This window comes from Chlorocebus sabaeus, chromosome 14, assembly GCF_047675955.1.
Source record: "Chlorocebus sabaeus isolate Y175 chromosome 14, mChlSab1.0.hap1, whole genome shotgun sequence".
Classification (NCBI taxonomy): Eukaryota; Metazoa; Chordata; class Mammalia; order Primates; family Cercopithecidae; genus Chlorocebus; species Chlorocebus sabaeus.
In genome coordinates this window covers 31,886,018-31,900,627 of record NC_132917.1, presented here as the reverse complement: position 1 = coordinate 31,900,627, position 14,610 = coordinate 31,886,018, and the positions used below count along the sequence as shown (strand labels likewise).

General features: G+C 40.3%; 1 protein-coding gene across 9 annotated transcripts in view; it reads right to left on the bottom strand.

The window, feature by feature from the left end:
• Nucleotides 1–11,672, bottom strand: part of SLC30A6 (solute carrier family 30 member 6) — a 57,941-nt gene extending 46,269 nt beyond the window's left edge. For 6 of the 9 annotated variants that reach the window (XM_073022908.1, XM_073022910.1, XM_073022912.1 and 3 more), the window contains exons 1-4: nt 11,607–11,672; nt 5,001–5,087; nt 1,641–1,725; nt 358–400 (exon numbers count right to left, since the gene is read on the bottom strand). In XM_073022908.1, the coding sequence (XP_072879009.1) occupies nt 358–400; nt 1,641–1,725; nt 5,001–5,087; nt 11,607–11,609 (218 nt within the window). In that variant the 5' untranslated portion in view covers nt 11,610–11,672. Of the gene's footprint in view, nt 1–357; nt 401–1,640; nt 1,726–3,313; nt 3,436–5,000; nt 5,088–11,606 lie in introns of those variants that run through there. The other 3 variants (XM_073022913.1, XM_073022914.1, XM_073022911.1) reach the window with 2 other exon arrangements.
• Nucleotides 11,673–14,610: the final 2,938 nt, after the last annotated feature.

Genomic DNA, 14,610 nt, shown 5'->3' with positions numbered 1-14,610 from the left:
TTGCAGGCATGAGCCACCCCACCCAGCCTCTAATTACTGTTATGTCTCTAATTATTGTTGTTTGTGTGTTTGTTCTATGTTGATAATTTTACTTATTTAGATTACTTTCCTTTAAGCAAAGAAAACTTCTTCATAATCTACTTTTTCTCTCCATAGATTTGCCTGTTCTGGACATTTCATATAAATGAAATCATACAATATGTGGTCCTTTATGACTGTCTTCATAGTATAATGTTTTTATTGTTTTCTTATACGATATCAATAGCTGCTGTTTTTATTGCTGAATTGTATGGCTATACCACATTTCTACCAAATTCCTTATTGGCTCCAAAACATTAAGATTTCCTAAAAACTTACCTAAAAAGATCAAAAATGGTCAGGTAAGTATAGGCAGTTAAAGCTGCAAAACAACCAAAAAAATGATTAAAATATTACTGACCCCTCTAAAAAAATACAGCAAGTCACCCAAATTATTTCCACCAGCGGTATCCATCACCAAAAAAACTTTTGAGTCACTGGCCAACCTGATACATTGCCAGTTATCTAGTAAATTTGATCAATACATGTAGCCAAAGTTGGTTGGTAGAAAAGCTTATCTCCCAAACTGATTTCTCCATTAGGAAAAATGAAGCAATGAATGTTAAAAAGCCCTGTGACCATTTTTCTGCCTGCTTCTGTAATCTCAGCACTATTTCAAATGTATTGTTTGAACAACAGAACAAAGGAACAATGCATTAAAAAACATAAAAAGTTAAGATACAAGAAAAAATTACAGAATTCCCTTTTTAAGGAAAAGCCAACAAAGAAAAAATTACAGAATTCCCTTTTTAAGGAAAAGCCAACAAACCTCAAAATCTAACTTATAAACTGTATAAACTAAAGTTTTAATCTATTACATTAAAAACAAATCTCCAGCTGGGAGCGGTGGCTCACACCTCTAATCCCAGCACTTTGGGACGCCGAGGCGGGCGGATCATGAGGTCAGGAGATCGAAACCATCCTGGCCAACATGGTGAAACCCCATCTCTACTAAAACTACAAAAATTAGCTAGGCCTGGTGGTGCGTGCCTGTAATCCCAGCTACTTGGGAGGCTGAGGCAGGAGAATCGCTTGAACCAGGGAGTCGGAGGATGCAGTGAGCCAAGATTACAGCACTGCATTCCAGCCTGGCAACAGAGTGAGACTCCGTCTCAAAAAAAAAAACCAAAAAAACAAAAAAACAAAACAAAAACAAATCTCCAAATAGATTTAATGATTTTTTTTTTTTTTTAATAACAGCTTATTTAAAATGAAAATGGCCAGGCATTGTGGCTTACACCTGTAATCCCAGCACTTTGGGAGGCCGAGGTGGGTAGATCGTTTGAGCTCAGGAGTTTGAGACCAGCCTGGGCAACATGGTGAGACCCCATTTCTACTTTAAAATATATTTTAAAAGGAAAAAACTTTAAAAAAAAAAGATACAATGTTAACAAATGAACAAAATTTTATAGTTTACAAGGAAGTTTTAAATATATTCCCTTATTTAAATAATTTGAGTTAAATACATTTCAGAATATATTCTATATAAGATATATCTTTATTTCCAATGAGAAAAACAAAAGTGAAAATAACAACTCCATAAAAATACAAAGGTGACATACCTATACTATTAGTAGAACTGCACCACATAAGCAGGAAGCCAGTACATATCAAGTTTATTACACCAAAGAGCAGTATCTTCCAGGACTGTGAAAATAAAAATCACTCTTATGTGTACACAAGTGATAAATTTCACAAGGTCTGCTCAAGTTGCTATAATTTATACTCTGATATTCAAAGGAATAAACATAACTTCCTTCAAAAAGTCTGTGTCACACTTTCCACATCTACCAAAAGTGTCATCAGCTAAGTTATAGTATACAAATTTAAAGGAATAATTCCAGAAGGAGAGGTGTTCAAGAGAAAATAAATTCTGACATAGAAATTCTCAAATAGTTGAGAAAAATACATATACATATGCATTTTGTCTCTATAGGTACATATTATAGAGACAATGATGAAGCAAATGGGGCAAAATGTAAGCAACTGGTGAATCTGAATAAAGGGCATAATGATGTTCCTAAAAGTTACTAATCTTGTCTAGGTGCAATGGCTCACGCTTGTAATCCCAGCACTTTGGGAGGCCGAGGCGGGTGAGGGTCAGGAGTTCAAGACCAGCCTGGTCAACATGGTGAAATCCCATCTCTACTGAAATAAAAAATCAGCCAGGCATGGTGGCAGGTGCCTGCAATCCCAGCTACTTGGGAGGCTGAGACAGGAGAATCGCTTGAACCAGGGAAGTGGAGGTTGCCGTAAGACGAGATTGTGCCACTGCACTCCAGTCTGGGCGACAGAGCGAGACTGTCTCAAATAAAAAAAAAAAAGAAAGTACTGACCTTGGCTGTTCAACAACAATCAAGTAAGATGAGAAATAAGGAAAGATCTTGATTTTGGCAACACAGACGTTTTTGGTTACCTTGTAAAAGCTGTTTACGTAAATTAGTGGGGACCAGTGCCAAACTGGTATGTGTTTAATAGAGATGGGGAGAAGAAAAGGTGAATACAGTGTACTGATAATTCTTTCAAGGAGGTTTGCTACAAAAGGAAGCTGAGAAATGAAGCAGCCCTGAGAGTGGAACTTATAACATGTAATTACGATGCAAGAAAGAGAATGATGCAAGAAAAACAATGATGCAAGAAACAGAACAATTATACGAACATCATCTTTCAGTAGGTAACAAGTGAAAGAACTGGCTTTATAGAGGATAACTGAAAGCTTGTCCAGAGAAATAGGAGGGAAGGCAGAGTGATGGCTGATGTGCTAATGACAGGATGTAGAAGTTTTCTTCTGATTACTTCTTTTACCTTGGTGAAACAGGAAGCAAGATCATTGGGTTAGGGTGAGGATGAAGATGGTATTAGAAGCTTGAGGATAGAAATGAAAGAACATGGTATGAAATAGCCATCTAGGAAATTGGAAAATTGAATGAATGAAGGAAGTATAGAATGAAAGAAATACAGGCAGCACTAATGGTCTGTCTGATCATGAATTCAAAGTGAGACCAGTTGCATGGTTTTGTTTCTCTCAGGTTACATTCAGTTGCTTAGATGCAAGTAGAGAGTAGAAAGAAAGTGAACTTGGCTGGGCGCAGTGGCTCACGCCTATAATCCCAGCACTTTGGGACGCCAAGCTGGGCGGATCATGAGGTCAGGAGATTGAAACCATCCTGGCCAACATGGTGAAACCCCATCTCTACTAAAACTACAAAAATTAGCTGGGCCTGGTGGTACGTGCCTGTAATCCCAGCTACTTGGGAGGCTGAGGCAGGAGAATCGCTTGAACCCGGGAGGTGGAGGATGCAGTGAGCTGAGCTCATGCCACTGCACTCCAGCCTGGGTGGCAGACCAAGACTCCGTCTAAGAACAGAACAGAACAGAAAAGAAAAGAAAGTGAACTTAATGAAGATTGGGGATTTTCCAGGAATTAAGACAGAGGGAAGGGGAGCACAAAAGAGCTGAGAGTATATAAAAGAAAATGATACCAGCTGGGAGTGGTGGTGTACACCTGCAATCCCAGCTACTCAGGAGGCTGAGGCAGGAGGATCCCTTGAGCCCAGGAGTTCAAGACCAGCCTGGATAATACAGCAAGATTCCATCTCAAAAAAAAAGAACAAAAAGGAGGGAAATGATAATGATGGAGCATAGAATCAAGAAGCAAATGAAGATAAGGGAGTTGAAAAATAGTGAAAATATGGCAGAGTTTCAATTGGACTGCCCATTGGTACTGCTTATTATTGTTTCATTGAAGCTGGCTTTCCTTAAAAGTCATCAAATATTTACTGGATGCTTATATTGTACTTCTTTTTTTTTTTTTTAGGCGGAGTCTCGCTCTGTCGCCCAGGCTGGAGTGCAGTGGCCGGATCTCAGCTCACTGCAAGCTCCGCCTCCCGGGTTCTCGCCATGCTCCTGCCTCAGCCTCCCGAGTAGCTGGGACTACAGGCGCCCGCCACCTCGCCTGGCTAGATTTTTGTATTTTTTAGTAGAGACGGGGTTTCACCGTGTTAGCCAGGATGGTCTTGATCTCCTGACCTCATGATCCGCCCGTCTCGGCCTCCCAAAGTGCTGGGATTACAGGCTTGAGCCACCGCGCCCGGCCTTATATTGTACTTCTATAAAAAGGTGAGCAAAATAGAGATAGTCAGTTCCCTAAGAGAATTTATCATTTAGACAACAATGAGAAGCACGAAACACAGTAACTAGAAGGTACACATTGGTGGCCTAAAAGGATGGCAATTACATCTTTTTATTTACAGTCTCAAAACATGACATATTTTTCTTGCCCTACATTAAAAATGAGAAAACATGGGCCAGGCGCGGTAGCTCAGGCCTGTAATCCCAGCACTTTGGGAGGTGGAGGTGGGCAGATCACCTGAGGTCAGGAGTTCGAGATCAGCCTGACCAACATGGAGAAACCCCATCTCTACTAAAAATACAAAAAATTAGCCGAGCGTGGTGGCCCATGCCTGTAATCCCAGCTACTCGGGAGGCTGAGGCAGGAGAATCGCTTGAACCCAGGAGGCAGAGGTTGCGGTGAGCCCAGATCATGCCATTGCACTCCAGTCTGGGCAACAAGAGTGAAACTCCCTCTCAAAAAAAAATAAATAAAAGAGAAAACATGGCTTTAGATTGGATCCATTTAATTTTTTGAAAACTTAATAACCAAAAGCAACCACAAAACCATTTTTCTTTAAAACAGTTCAGAATTAGAATCAAAACTTTAACAGAAGATTCCTACCAAAGCAAAACAATTTAACACCAAACGACTGCAATTTTACACTAAAAAAAACACTTTTCCAACATAGAAAAATGAAAACAGTGTGGTGGGATCAGGAGTGATTTCTATTTGCCTTAAAAATTATCTTTCTTCAATGTTATAATGTTGTTTGTGCAATAATTAAAATTGGGGTTAAGGAATAACTTACCCTTCGGTCAGCTGCTACAAGTCTAAATTCCCGTAACAACTTGCCAAAAAAGGATCTTTGTGGTTTTCGAAAGAGATGAATTGTCCCCTTTCAAACAAACAATATACAAATCAGCATTTAAATATTTAATCATCTTCAGAGTTCCTATGATATGATATAGTGGTTCCTATGCTATGGTATGAGATAGTGGTAATAATAACCAATATTTATTAAGTACTCAATATACACCAAACACTTATTCTAGATACTTTATGTGTATTTATGGATTGAATATTCACAATAAACCTATGTGGGTGGAGACTTTTAGTAAGCCATCCAAAGTCACAGAGCTAGTAAATGGCTGAGCAGAAATTCAAAACCAGGCTTTTTAGCTCCAGACCACACTCTATTTTTAAATGGATAAGGCAATTTGAATCAAAAAAGAAACAGTTTGCCAAACAGCTCTACTGGAAATTTCTACTGAAAATTCACCTAATTAAAGCTATATATGTGGCAGCGCTTGGGGCTCATGCCTGCAATCCCAGCACTTTGGGAGGCCGAGGCAGAGGGATCACTTGAGGCCAGGAGTTCATGGCGAAACCCCATCTCTACCAAAAATATAAAAATTGACCGGGTGTGGTGGTGCACACCTGTAATACCAGCTACTCAGGAGGCTGAGGGATGAGAATCTCTTGAGCCTGGGAGGTGGAGTTTGCAGTAAGCCAAGATCGTGCCACTGCACTCTAGCCTGGGTGACAGAGTAAGACTGTCTCAAAAAGAAAGCAAGCTCAGGCAACTATGATAGTAAAACACCTGAGATTCTCTCTTAGGCATTCAGTCAAAAGTATCTGACACCCTGGCTAGTCTCCCTGGCCCCTGCTAGTATGCAGTTTGGGGATAGTAAAGATAGGGCTCACCAATGAGAGAGAAGACTGAGGGGATTTACCACCCAAGTTTAGGAAATCATATGGGAAAGCCTTAGCAGAAAGGAGAGTTCAAACACATATGAGAAATTAACTTATGAGAAAGGCAGTATCCAATATCAGTAGGAGAAAATATGAGCCAGTCAATAAATGGTATTTTAATCAAGGTAATGTTTCACCCTTACCATACTCCTTACTCTAATTTGTTATTATTTTGAAAATTAAAATACAGAATTATAGAGTACTTGATTGAAGAAAGCCTAGATGTATTATTTTATAATCTGGGATTTGGGGGAAGCCTTTCTTAATAGGACATAAAAACCAAGAAGCTCTAAAGGAAAAAAATTGATTGATTTTACTATATAATTTCATGGGCAAATGTAATATCCTAAAGGGGGAAAAAAGATTTAAGGTCAAACTGTGAAAAAAAATTGTAATTCACAACAGACAATAGGCCAATTTTCTCTATATACGACGAGCTTCCACAAATTATTTTTTAAAAAATAACCCAGTTTTTAAAATTACACATTTATAAAGCCGGCCAAATCAATACCTGCTCATTATTCACATTTGCGACTTTGTATTGTTAATGTGAAATCATGATTTCTGTTGATACTTTAAAAATAAAAATGGTATGCCTCTCCCTATACACAGTCACATCCATCTCTTGAACTTCAGTTCCAGCTGCTTTTGAGGAAGACAGTCTGATTTTAAACATAGGCTATACAGCAAACAGGATATTCACTCTACTGCAGCCTCATCCTGCGGCGAAGGAGTGAATATCCTGTTTGCCGTATTAAAAATTAGACTGTCCCAAATTTGGTGAAAACCATTCCTGTCATTTTTCTATAATGTAGTACTGATAATAAGGCAGAAACTTATGTCTATGAAGAAGGCAAAAAATGGTACTTTAAGTGTGTGCTATAATGAATCGAATTTGTGACATCTACTGGTAAGAACGGGAATAGTGCCAAAAGACCTGTGATTACTAATTGTTTCAGTTATCATTCAAAAATACTTAGCCTTTTTTTATGCTGAAAATTTGGCATGGCCCTATTAATTTTTCTGGTATAGGTTTCCAAAAGCAAAACTCTATAGCTACTTTTAAAGAGAATATTTTGTCATTCCAAAAGTAAGTATCATTACAGGGGGAAAAAAATCCTTCACAATTTTAAATGGCTCATACACAGTAATTTGATTGCTAAGTGCCACAAACATAAATTTTTGGATTTGAATTTTAATGAAATACTTTCCTAGATGGTAAAAGCCACAATCACTATACCAACCTTATTACATTTCTACCTCACTGAAGCCCCAGAAAGCAGTGAAACTGAGGTATTAAAAAATTATAAATGTAGGCCGGGCGTGGAGGCTTATGCCTGTATCCCAGCACTTCGGGAGGCCGAGGCGGGCAGATCACGAGGTCAGGAGATCGAGACCATCCTGGCCAACATGGTGAAACTCTGTCCCTACTAAAAATACAAAAATTAGCCGGGCGTGGTGGTGGACGCCTGTAGTCCCAGCTACTCAGGAGGCTGAGGCAGGAGAATGGCGCTAACCCGGGAGGCAGAGCTTGCAGTGAGCTGAGATTATGCCACTGCACTCCAGTCTGGGCGACAGAGTGAGATTCCGTTTCAAAAAAAAAAAAATATATATATATATATATATATAAAAATGTAAAAAACTTTCAAATCCAATGCAAGCATGATTTTCCTACATAGCATCTACAGAGCAATTAAGTGGTTATAAGGAGGGATAACTCATTTCTTCAAAGCTTAGGCATCATTAGTTGCATTATGCTGAGACTCAGGAAAAGCAGGAAAAAAGGCCAAGCACTAGATATTTGGCATAAGAAAAACAATAGCAGAGTGTTGATAATTGTTGATGCCACGTGACAGGTACGAGGGGGCTCATATTATGGTCTCTCTACTTCTGTGTATGTATAAAAATTTTCATAATAGAAAGGTGAAAAAAGTAAAAATAAAGCACCAGAAAAATGTTACCATTTTTATATCCAAATAAAGATCACTGTGTGTGTATAACCTGACAGCTAAGCTAATCCAGTTTTAAAAGAATATGCGATTTTTACTTTAGATGTTAATAAATGTTAATATTAATAAATATATTTTTTTCTTGGCTGGCCATAGTGGCTCATGCTTGTAATTCCACCACTCTGGGTGGCTGAGTCAGGAGGATCACTTGAGCCCAGGAGTTCAAGACCAGCCTAGGCAATATACTGAGACCCTGTCTCTACAAAAAATTGAAAAGAAAAATATTAGCCAGGCATGGTGGTACACGGCTGTAGTCCCAGCTACTCAGGACGCCAAGGTGGGAGAATTGCATGAGCCCAGGAAGTCAAAGCTGTAGTGAGCCAGGATCACACTTTACTCCAGCCTGGGCCACGGAGCGAGACCCCATCTCAAAATAAATAAATAAATAAATAAATAAATACACACACACATATGTATAAATATTACATATGTGTATATACATATGTATATATATTCTTAAGGAATTATGTGTGAGATATTTTGGTTCCAAAGATTTTAAAAATTCTCCTTAATACTGTTATTTTTGGACATCTTCTGTTTAACCCTAGCCGACTTTAAGTTTCAGGTTAAGAGAATCCACAAGGTTTCTAAGAGGCAGAAGGCCACTTCTGAGGCCATCCTGACAATGAAAATAAAACAAAAATCCTAATGCTCATATCACTCTTCCTAAAATTATATTGGCTCTCCATTGCTATCAGAATAAACTCCAAATTTTACAACCAGAATTTCCAGGTTTTCAATGACTTAGCCTGTTTCTTTCCAGTCTTACCTCTTACTCCACATAGAAACCCTCAACTTCAGTTAAACAGGTCTACTCTTTGTCTCATCACACCGCTCTTGCGTGAAAAAGCCAGATCTGTCTAACCCAAGCTCTTATTCATATAATGAGAAACAAGTACTAGATTAAGAGTATTAGAGTGGGGCACAAGGTAGTTTCATGTTTCACTTCTTAAATGAAGTCTTCCTAAATCATTCCAAACTGTAGTGTTTTTTTAATGCCACTTATTTTGCATTAATCAAAGTATAGCCTTCAACTTGTTGCATTGCTTTATAATTTTTTAGTAACTTCACTAATGACAAAGGCTATTTTTCTTTATATTTCGTTTTTATATATTTATATTTTAATATCACATATTTATATTATTTATATTTTCCAAGAAAGCACTGTTTTCACATAGCATATTCTTAAACAAACCTTTTTCTCAATATTTTATTTTAAAATACTTATTTTAAAAAATAAACCTTAAAAAATGTTTCCCTGCATGACTAATACTAATGTTTCAAGCATAAAGATATAGTGGCATAGGTTTTCAGTGCTTTATAAAACAGATGTTTTATTTGTATTTTTCTTTGTATTTTCTAAGAAAGTACTGCTTTCACATAGCATGTTCTTAATAAACACAAAACCTTTTCTCAATATCCTTTAAAATAAACCTTAAATACTGTTTCCCTGCATGACTAATACTAATGTTTCAAGCATAAAGATACAGTGCCATAGGTTTTCAGTGTCTTATAAAACAGATGTTTATTGACAACTTCCTCTGGGCCAGGCACTATACAAAGCTCCGGGAATACCAGAGTGAAACACATAGGTCCTGCTCTCAATGAGCTTACAGTCTAGATAGTGAGAAGGACAAATAAATACACAATTTTAACACAGTCTGTAAGGATTACAGATGTTACTGGTAAAAAGCACAAGAGATTCAAGCTTTACTTTATTAAATTAGGGCTGTGAGTTAATGAAGGTGTATAACCTGAAATACCTCTGAATTTTAAGTCTCTTGTCCCTTTACCTTCAAATCCCTTCAAATCATCAGTATTATAGGCAAGTTTCTATTGTATGTATTCGTTTTGTGCAGCTTTATGTAACAAAACTGGTGTGTGTGTGTATGTATAAAAGCACAAGGTACCACCAGAGCACAAAGGAGAAGCAACTAACAGTATACTGGAACATGGGGGAAAGGCTCATGAAAAATAGTTAAGGATATATAAGGGTTATTCTGATAAGGACAGCCAGTAGAGAACAGGGAACAATTCAGGCGGATGGAAGAGCATATGCAAAGTTGGTACAAAGGCTCAATTCATACAGCATGATTTGCAAGCTATTCACTGTGGCTGAAATACGGATGTTACATACGTGTATGCATTTAAAAAAAAAAAGGCTGTGGCCAGGCACACTGGCTCACGACTGTAATTCCAGCACTTTGGGAGGCAGAGGCAGGAGGATCACCTGAGGTCAGGAGTTCGAGACCAACCTGATCAACACGGAGAAACCCCATCTCTACTAAAAATACAAAATTAGCCAGGCGTGGTGGTGCATTCCTGTAATCCCAGCTACTCGGGAAGGTGAGGCAGAAGAATCGCTTGAACCCGGGAGGCGGAGGTTGTGGTAAGCCGAGATCGCGCCATTGCCCTCCAGCCTGGTCAACAAGAGCGAAACTCCATCTCAAAAACAACAACAACAGCAACAACAACAAAAGAGGCTGTAAAAGTAAGAAGCTTGATAATGAGTGGCTTCGCATGCCATGCTAAACAGGACTTTATCTTGAGTGCTACAAAAAAAAAAAAAAAAAAGAAAGAAAGAAAGAAAATTTGCGTAAGGGAGTGATGTAGTCAAATTTTAGAAATATAACTCTGGCTACAAGGTACACAATGGTGAATGTTTTGAAAAAGAGCATAACTGAAGGCTATTTGATCATTAGCCAAAAAGGGTAAACTTTTACCCATTTTCTGTGTGCAAAAGGATTACAGAAATTTACATAACATAGTGTGAATAAGACATTTTCCCGACCATATCCATTTATGTAAAAAACTTAGTACAGTGACAAAAGCTTAGGCACAGAAATGTGGTCTCTTTCATACGTAGGTTATCAATAAGTACTCCATGAATTTTTCTAATAAATGCATTTTCAAAAGGCACACACCACTCTGACACTTGAAATCCCAACCAACTGCTTATTTTTAAATAAAGTTCATAGCTATATATTTAAGCTCTAAAAGTAAACAATGACCAATTCTAACAAATTTGAGAGAAAACACCATATCCCAACAGCCATTACGTCTACTGGGTCTTCCATTAGTTTCTACAAACGCAGAAACAAAGCAGCAATAAGACGTCCTACCAACACCTTGACTTTCTCTAGTTACTCCGCTTATGAAAGTTGCTGCCGTAATCAGGCTACTTAATAATTAGTAAAGCCAAATTGCAGAGTGAGGCGTCTGCCTTAAAACCCTATTAATAACCTTCTTTATTTCCGCTGGCGTTATCGCCACTGCTCTACCAATCACTATTAGAGTTGTTGCTGTGGACTTGTTTTCAGATCTTTTGTTAGTGGTCTAGTTGTTGACGCTGGCAAAGACTTTTATTACTTTAAAGAAATCTAGGCAGAGGGAAGTCAGAAACTCGCCAGGAGCTGAAAGCTCCGCCTGCAGCGGGGCCTGGTTCGGGAGCGCCTGCGGTACAGGTGAGGGACCAAAGGGGACCAGAACTCTGAGGAGAACATTTTGGGAGACAGCCGCTCCAGCCAAGGGACCCGACTTCAACTTCAATGACCCTCCTCCGGGTGGCTGAGGGACTTCAAGGCCGCTTAGGGACCAGATAAGACAAACCGAATCAGTTACAGCCGAAACCCTCACCCCAACAGCCAACTCACCATGATAAGGAGCTGCACAGCTCCCGCCGGAAGCCTTTCTTGGTGCTCGAGTTTTCCCAGAACGGAAGGGGTGGGGCACTAGTGGGCGATTGGCTGTGAGGAAGGCGTGGCCGGAAGTGCGTGTTCTGGCCTCCGGGCTTCGCCCCCTTCCCGGCTGCCCCTGCACTCCGTGGCGGTAGGCTGCTAGAGCGGCTTCCTCTGAGCTCTCGGAGGGATTGGTCGGGACTTGAAGCGTTGAGTCGAAGGGCAAGGCAAGGAGCAAGCAGGAATTTTTCGTTATGTTAGAAAAATTTCGTTGAGTGCTGAAACGCTTTTACCAGTGTTGTATGATTTAACCTTATGAAAATAGACAGTATTCCAGTTTTACAAGTGAGGAACGTAGAAACTTGCCTCCGCCGGGCGTGGTGGCTAACTCCCGTAATCCCAGCACTTTCGGCAGCGAGGCAGGCGGATCACTTGAGGTCAGGAGTTCGAGACCAGCCTGGCCAACATGAAACCCCGGTGAAACCCCGGCCCTACTAAAACTGCAAAAATTAGCAGGGCGTGGTGGCGCGCGCCTGTAATCCCAGCTACTTGGGAGGCTGAGGCAGAAGAATCGCTTGAACCCAGGAGGCGGAGGTTTCAGTGAACCGAGATCGCGCCACTACATTACAGCCTGGGCGACAGCGCGAGACTCCGGTCTCACAAAAAAGAAATTTGTCTTGAGTCATACATATAGTTTGCTGTAGTAGCAGAATTTTAACTCGGACCGACTAATGGTCTACTTAATAAAATGCTATTTGGATTCTCTATAAAATTAATAATATAGAAGTAATGTTATAGAAAACTTGGAAAATATTAAATTCGTTAGATAAAGATTGAATATGTAGCACGTGTGTTTGTCAGGTACTCGTCTCGTGGAAATTATATTCTGGTAGAGGAGACAGAAAACAAGTAGGGATAAAGAAATTTTTAAAAGATATTAATAAGTGTCATGTAGAAAACTGGGTACAGGTTGAGTATCCCTCATCCCAAATGCTTGGGACCAGAACTGTTTCAGATTTTGGCTCTTTATCTTGGGGATGGGGTGAGGGGGGACGAATTTCTAAACTTGAAATTCATTTGTGTTTCGTATACACCTTATACACATACATAGCCTCAGGGTAATTTTATGCAATTTAAAAAATTGTGTGTATCAAACAAAACTTTTCAGATGCAGTCAGGCGTGGACTTTTCCACTGTGGCATCATGTTGACGATCACAGAGTTTTGATTTTGGAGCATTTTAATTTCAGATGGTTGGATTAGGGATGCTGAACATGTAATGCTATATAGAACAACTGGGTGGGTGTGGTACTCACACCTGTAATCCCAGCACTTTGGGAGGCCAAGCGAGAAGATCCCTTGAGGCCAGAAGTTGGAGATCACCCTGGGCAATATAGGAAGGTCCTGTCTCTACAAAAACAATCTAAAAAGAAAGAAAAACAAAAAGCAACTGGGTGGCCAATTTAGGGTGGTGGTCAGAGCAAACTTAGCTCTAAGGAGATGAAATTTAATTTCTGAATGGCAAAAGTCTTTTCGTGAAGATTTTTCCAGGCAGAATGAACAGCTAGTGCAAAAACTGTAAGTCAAATTGAGTAGGGTATTTTAAGATCTTAAGGGAGTCTGGAGTTTTGTGCTTGAGAGGAAGAAATGAAGAGAAGATCTAAGTGCTAGACAGGGGCCAGATCAAGCAGGCATTTCTAAATTAATGGTAAAGTGCTTTCTCCCCCTTCCTGCCGTCCCGCCCGCCACCCCCCCCCCCCCAAGTGAGACAAGAAGCCAGAGAACAGTTTTAACAAGGAGTGATTTTTACATTTTTTAAAAGGTTACTGTGGACTGGGCATAGTGGCTCATGCCTGTAATCCTAGCACTTTGGGAGGCCAAGACAGGAGGATCACTTGAGCTCAGGAGTTTGAGACCAGCCTGGGCACCATACTGAGACCTTCTCTCAAATTTTAAAAAATAAAATCTTGCCGGGCGCGGTGGCTCACGCCTGTAATCCCAGCACTTTGGGAGGCTGAGGCGGGCAAATCACAAGGTCAGGAGTTCGAGACCAGCCTGGCCAACATGGTGAAACCCTGTCTGTACTAAAAATACAAAAATTAGCTGGGCGTAGTGGCGGGTGCCTGTAATCCCAGCTACTCAGAAGGCTGAGGCAGGGGAATTGCTTGAACCTGGGAGGCGAGGTTGCAGTGAGCCAAGATCATGCACCTGCACTCCAGCCCGGGCAACAGTGCAAGACTTCGTCTCAAAAAAATTAAGAAATAAAAAATAGATAAAATCTTAGGTATTATTGTCTATCTACAGTCTGTTCTCCACACTGCAGCCACAGTAATCTTTTTTAGTAGAGGTGAGGTCTTGCTATGTTGCCCAGGCTGGTCTGGAACTCCTGGGCTCAAGTGATCCTCCTGCCTCAGCCTCCCAAAGTGCTAGCATTACAAGCATGAGCCAACACCCCTGGCCTATACCTAGGATTTAATGAGCACTTAATATGTAGTAGGCAGTATTCTAAGAGTTTGAGGCCAGGCACAGTGGCTCATACCTGTAATCCCAGCACTTTGGGAGGCTGAGGCAGGCAGATCACTTGAGGTCAAGAGTTTGAGATCAGCCTGGCCAACATGGCAAAACCCCGTCTCTACTAAAAATACGAAACTTAGCCGGGTGTGGTGGCGGGCACCTGTAATCTCAGCTACTCAGGAGGCTGAGGCAGGAGAATCACTTGAGGCAGGAGAATTCCTTGAACCCAGGAGGCAGAGGTTGCACGGAGCTGAGATGGAGCCTGGGTGACAGAGTGAGACTCCATCTCAAAAAAAAAAAAAAAAGGCTGGTGCGGTGGCTCATGCCTGTAATCCCAGCACTTTGGGAAGCCAAGGCAGGTGGATCACAAGGTCAGGTTTTTGAGACCAACCTGGGCAACATAGTGAAACCCCATCTCTATTGAAAATACAAAAAATTAGCCAGGGGTGGTGGCAGGAGCCTGTAAT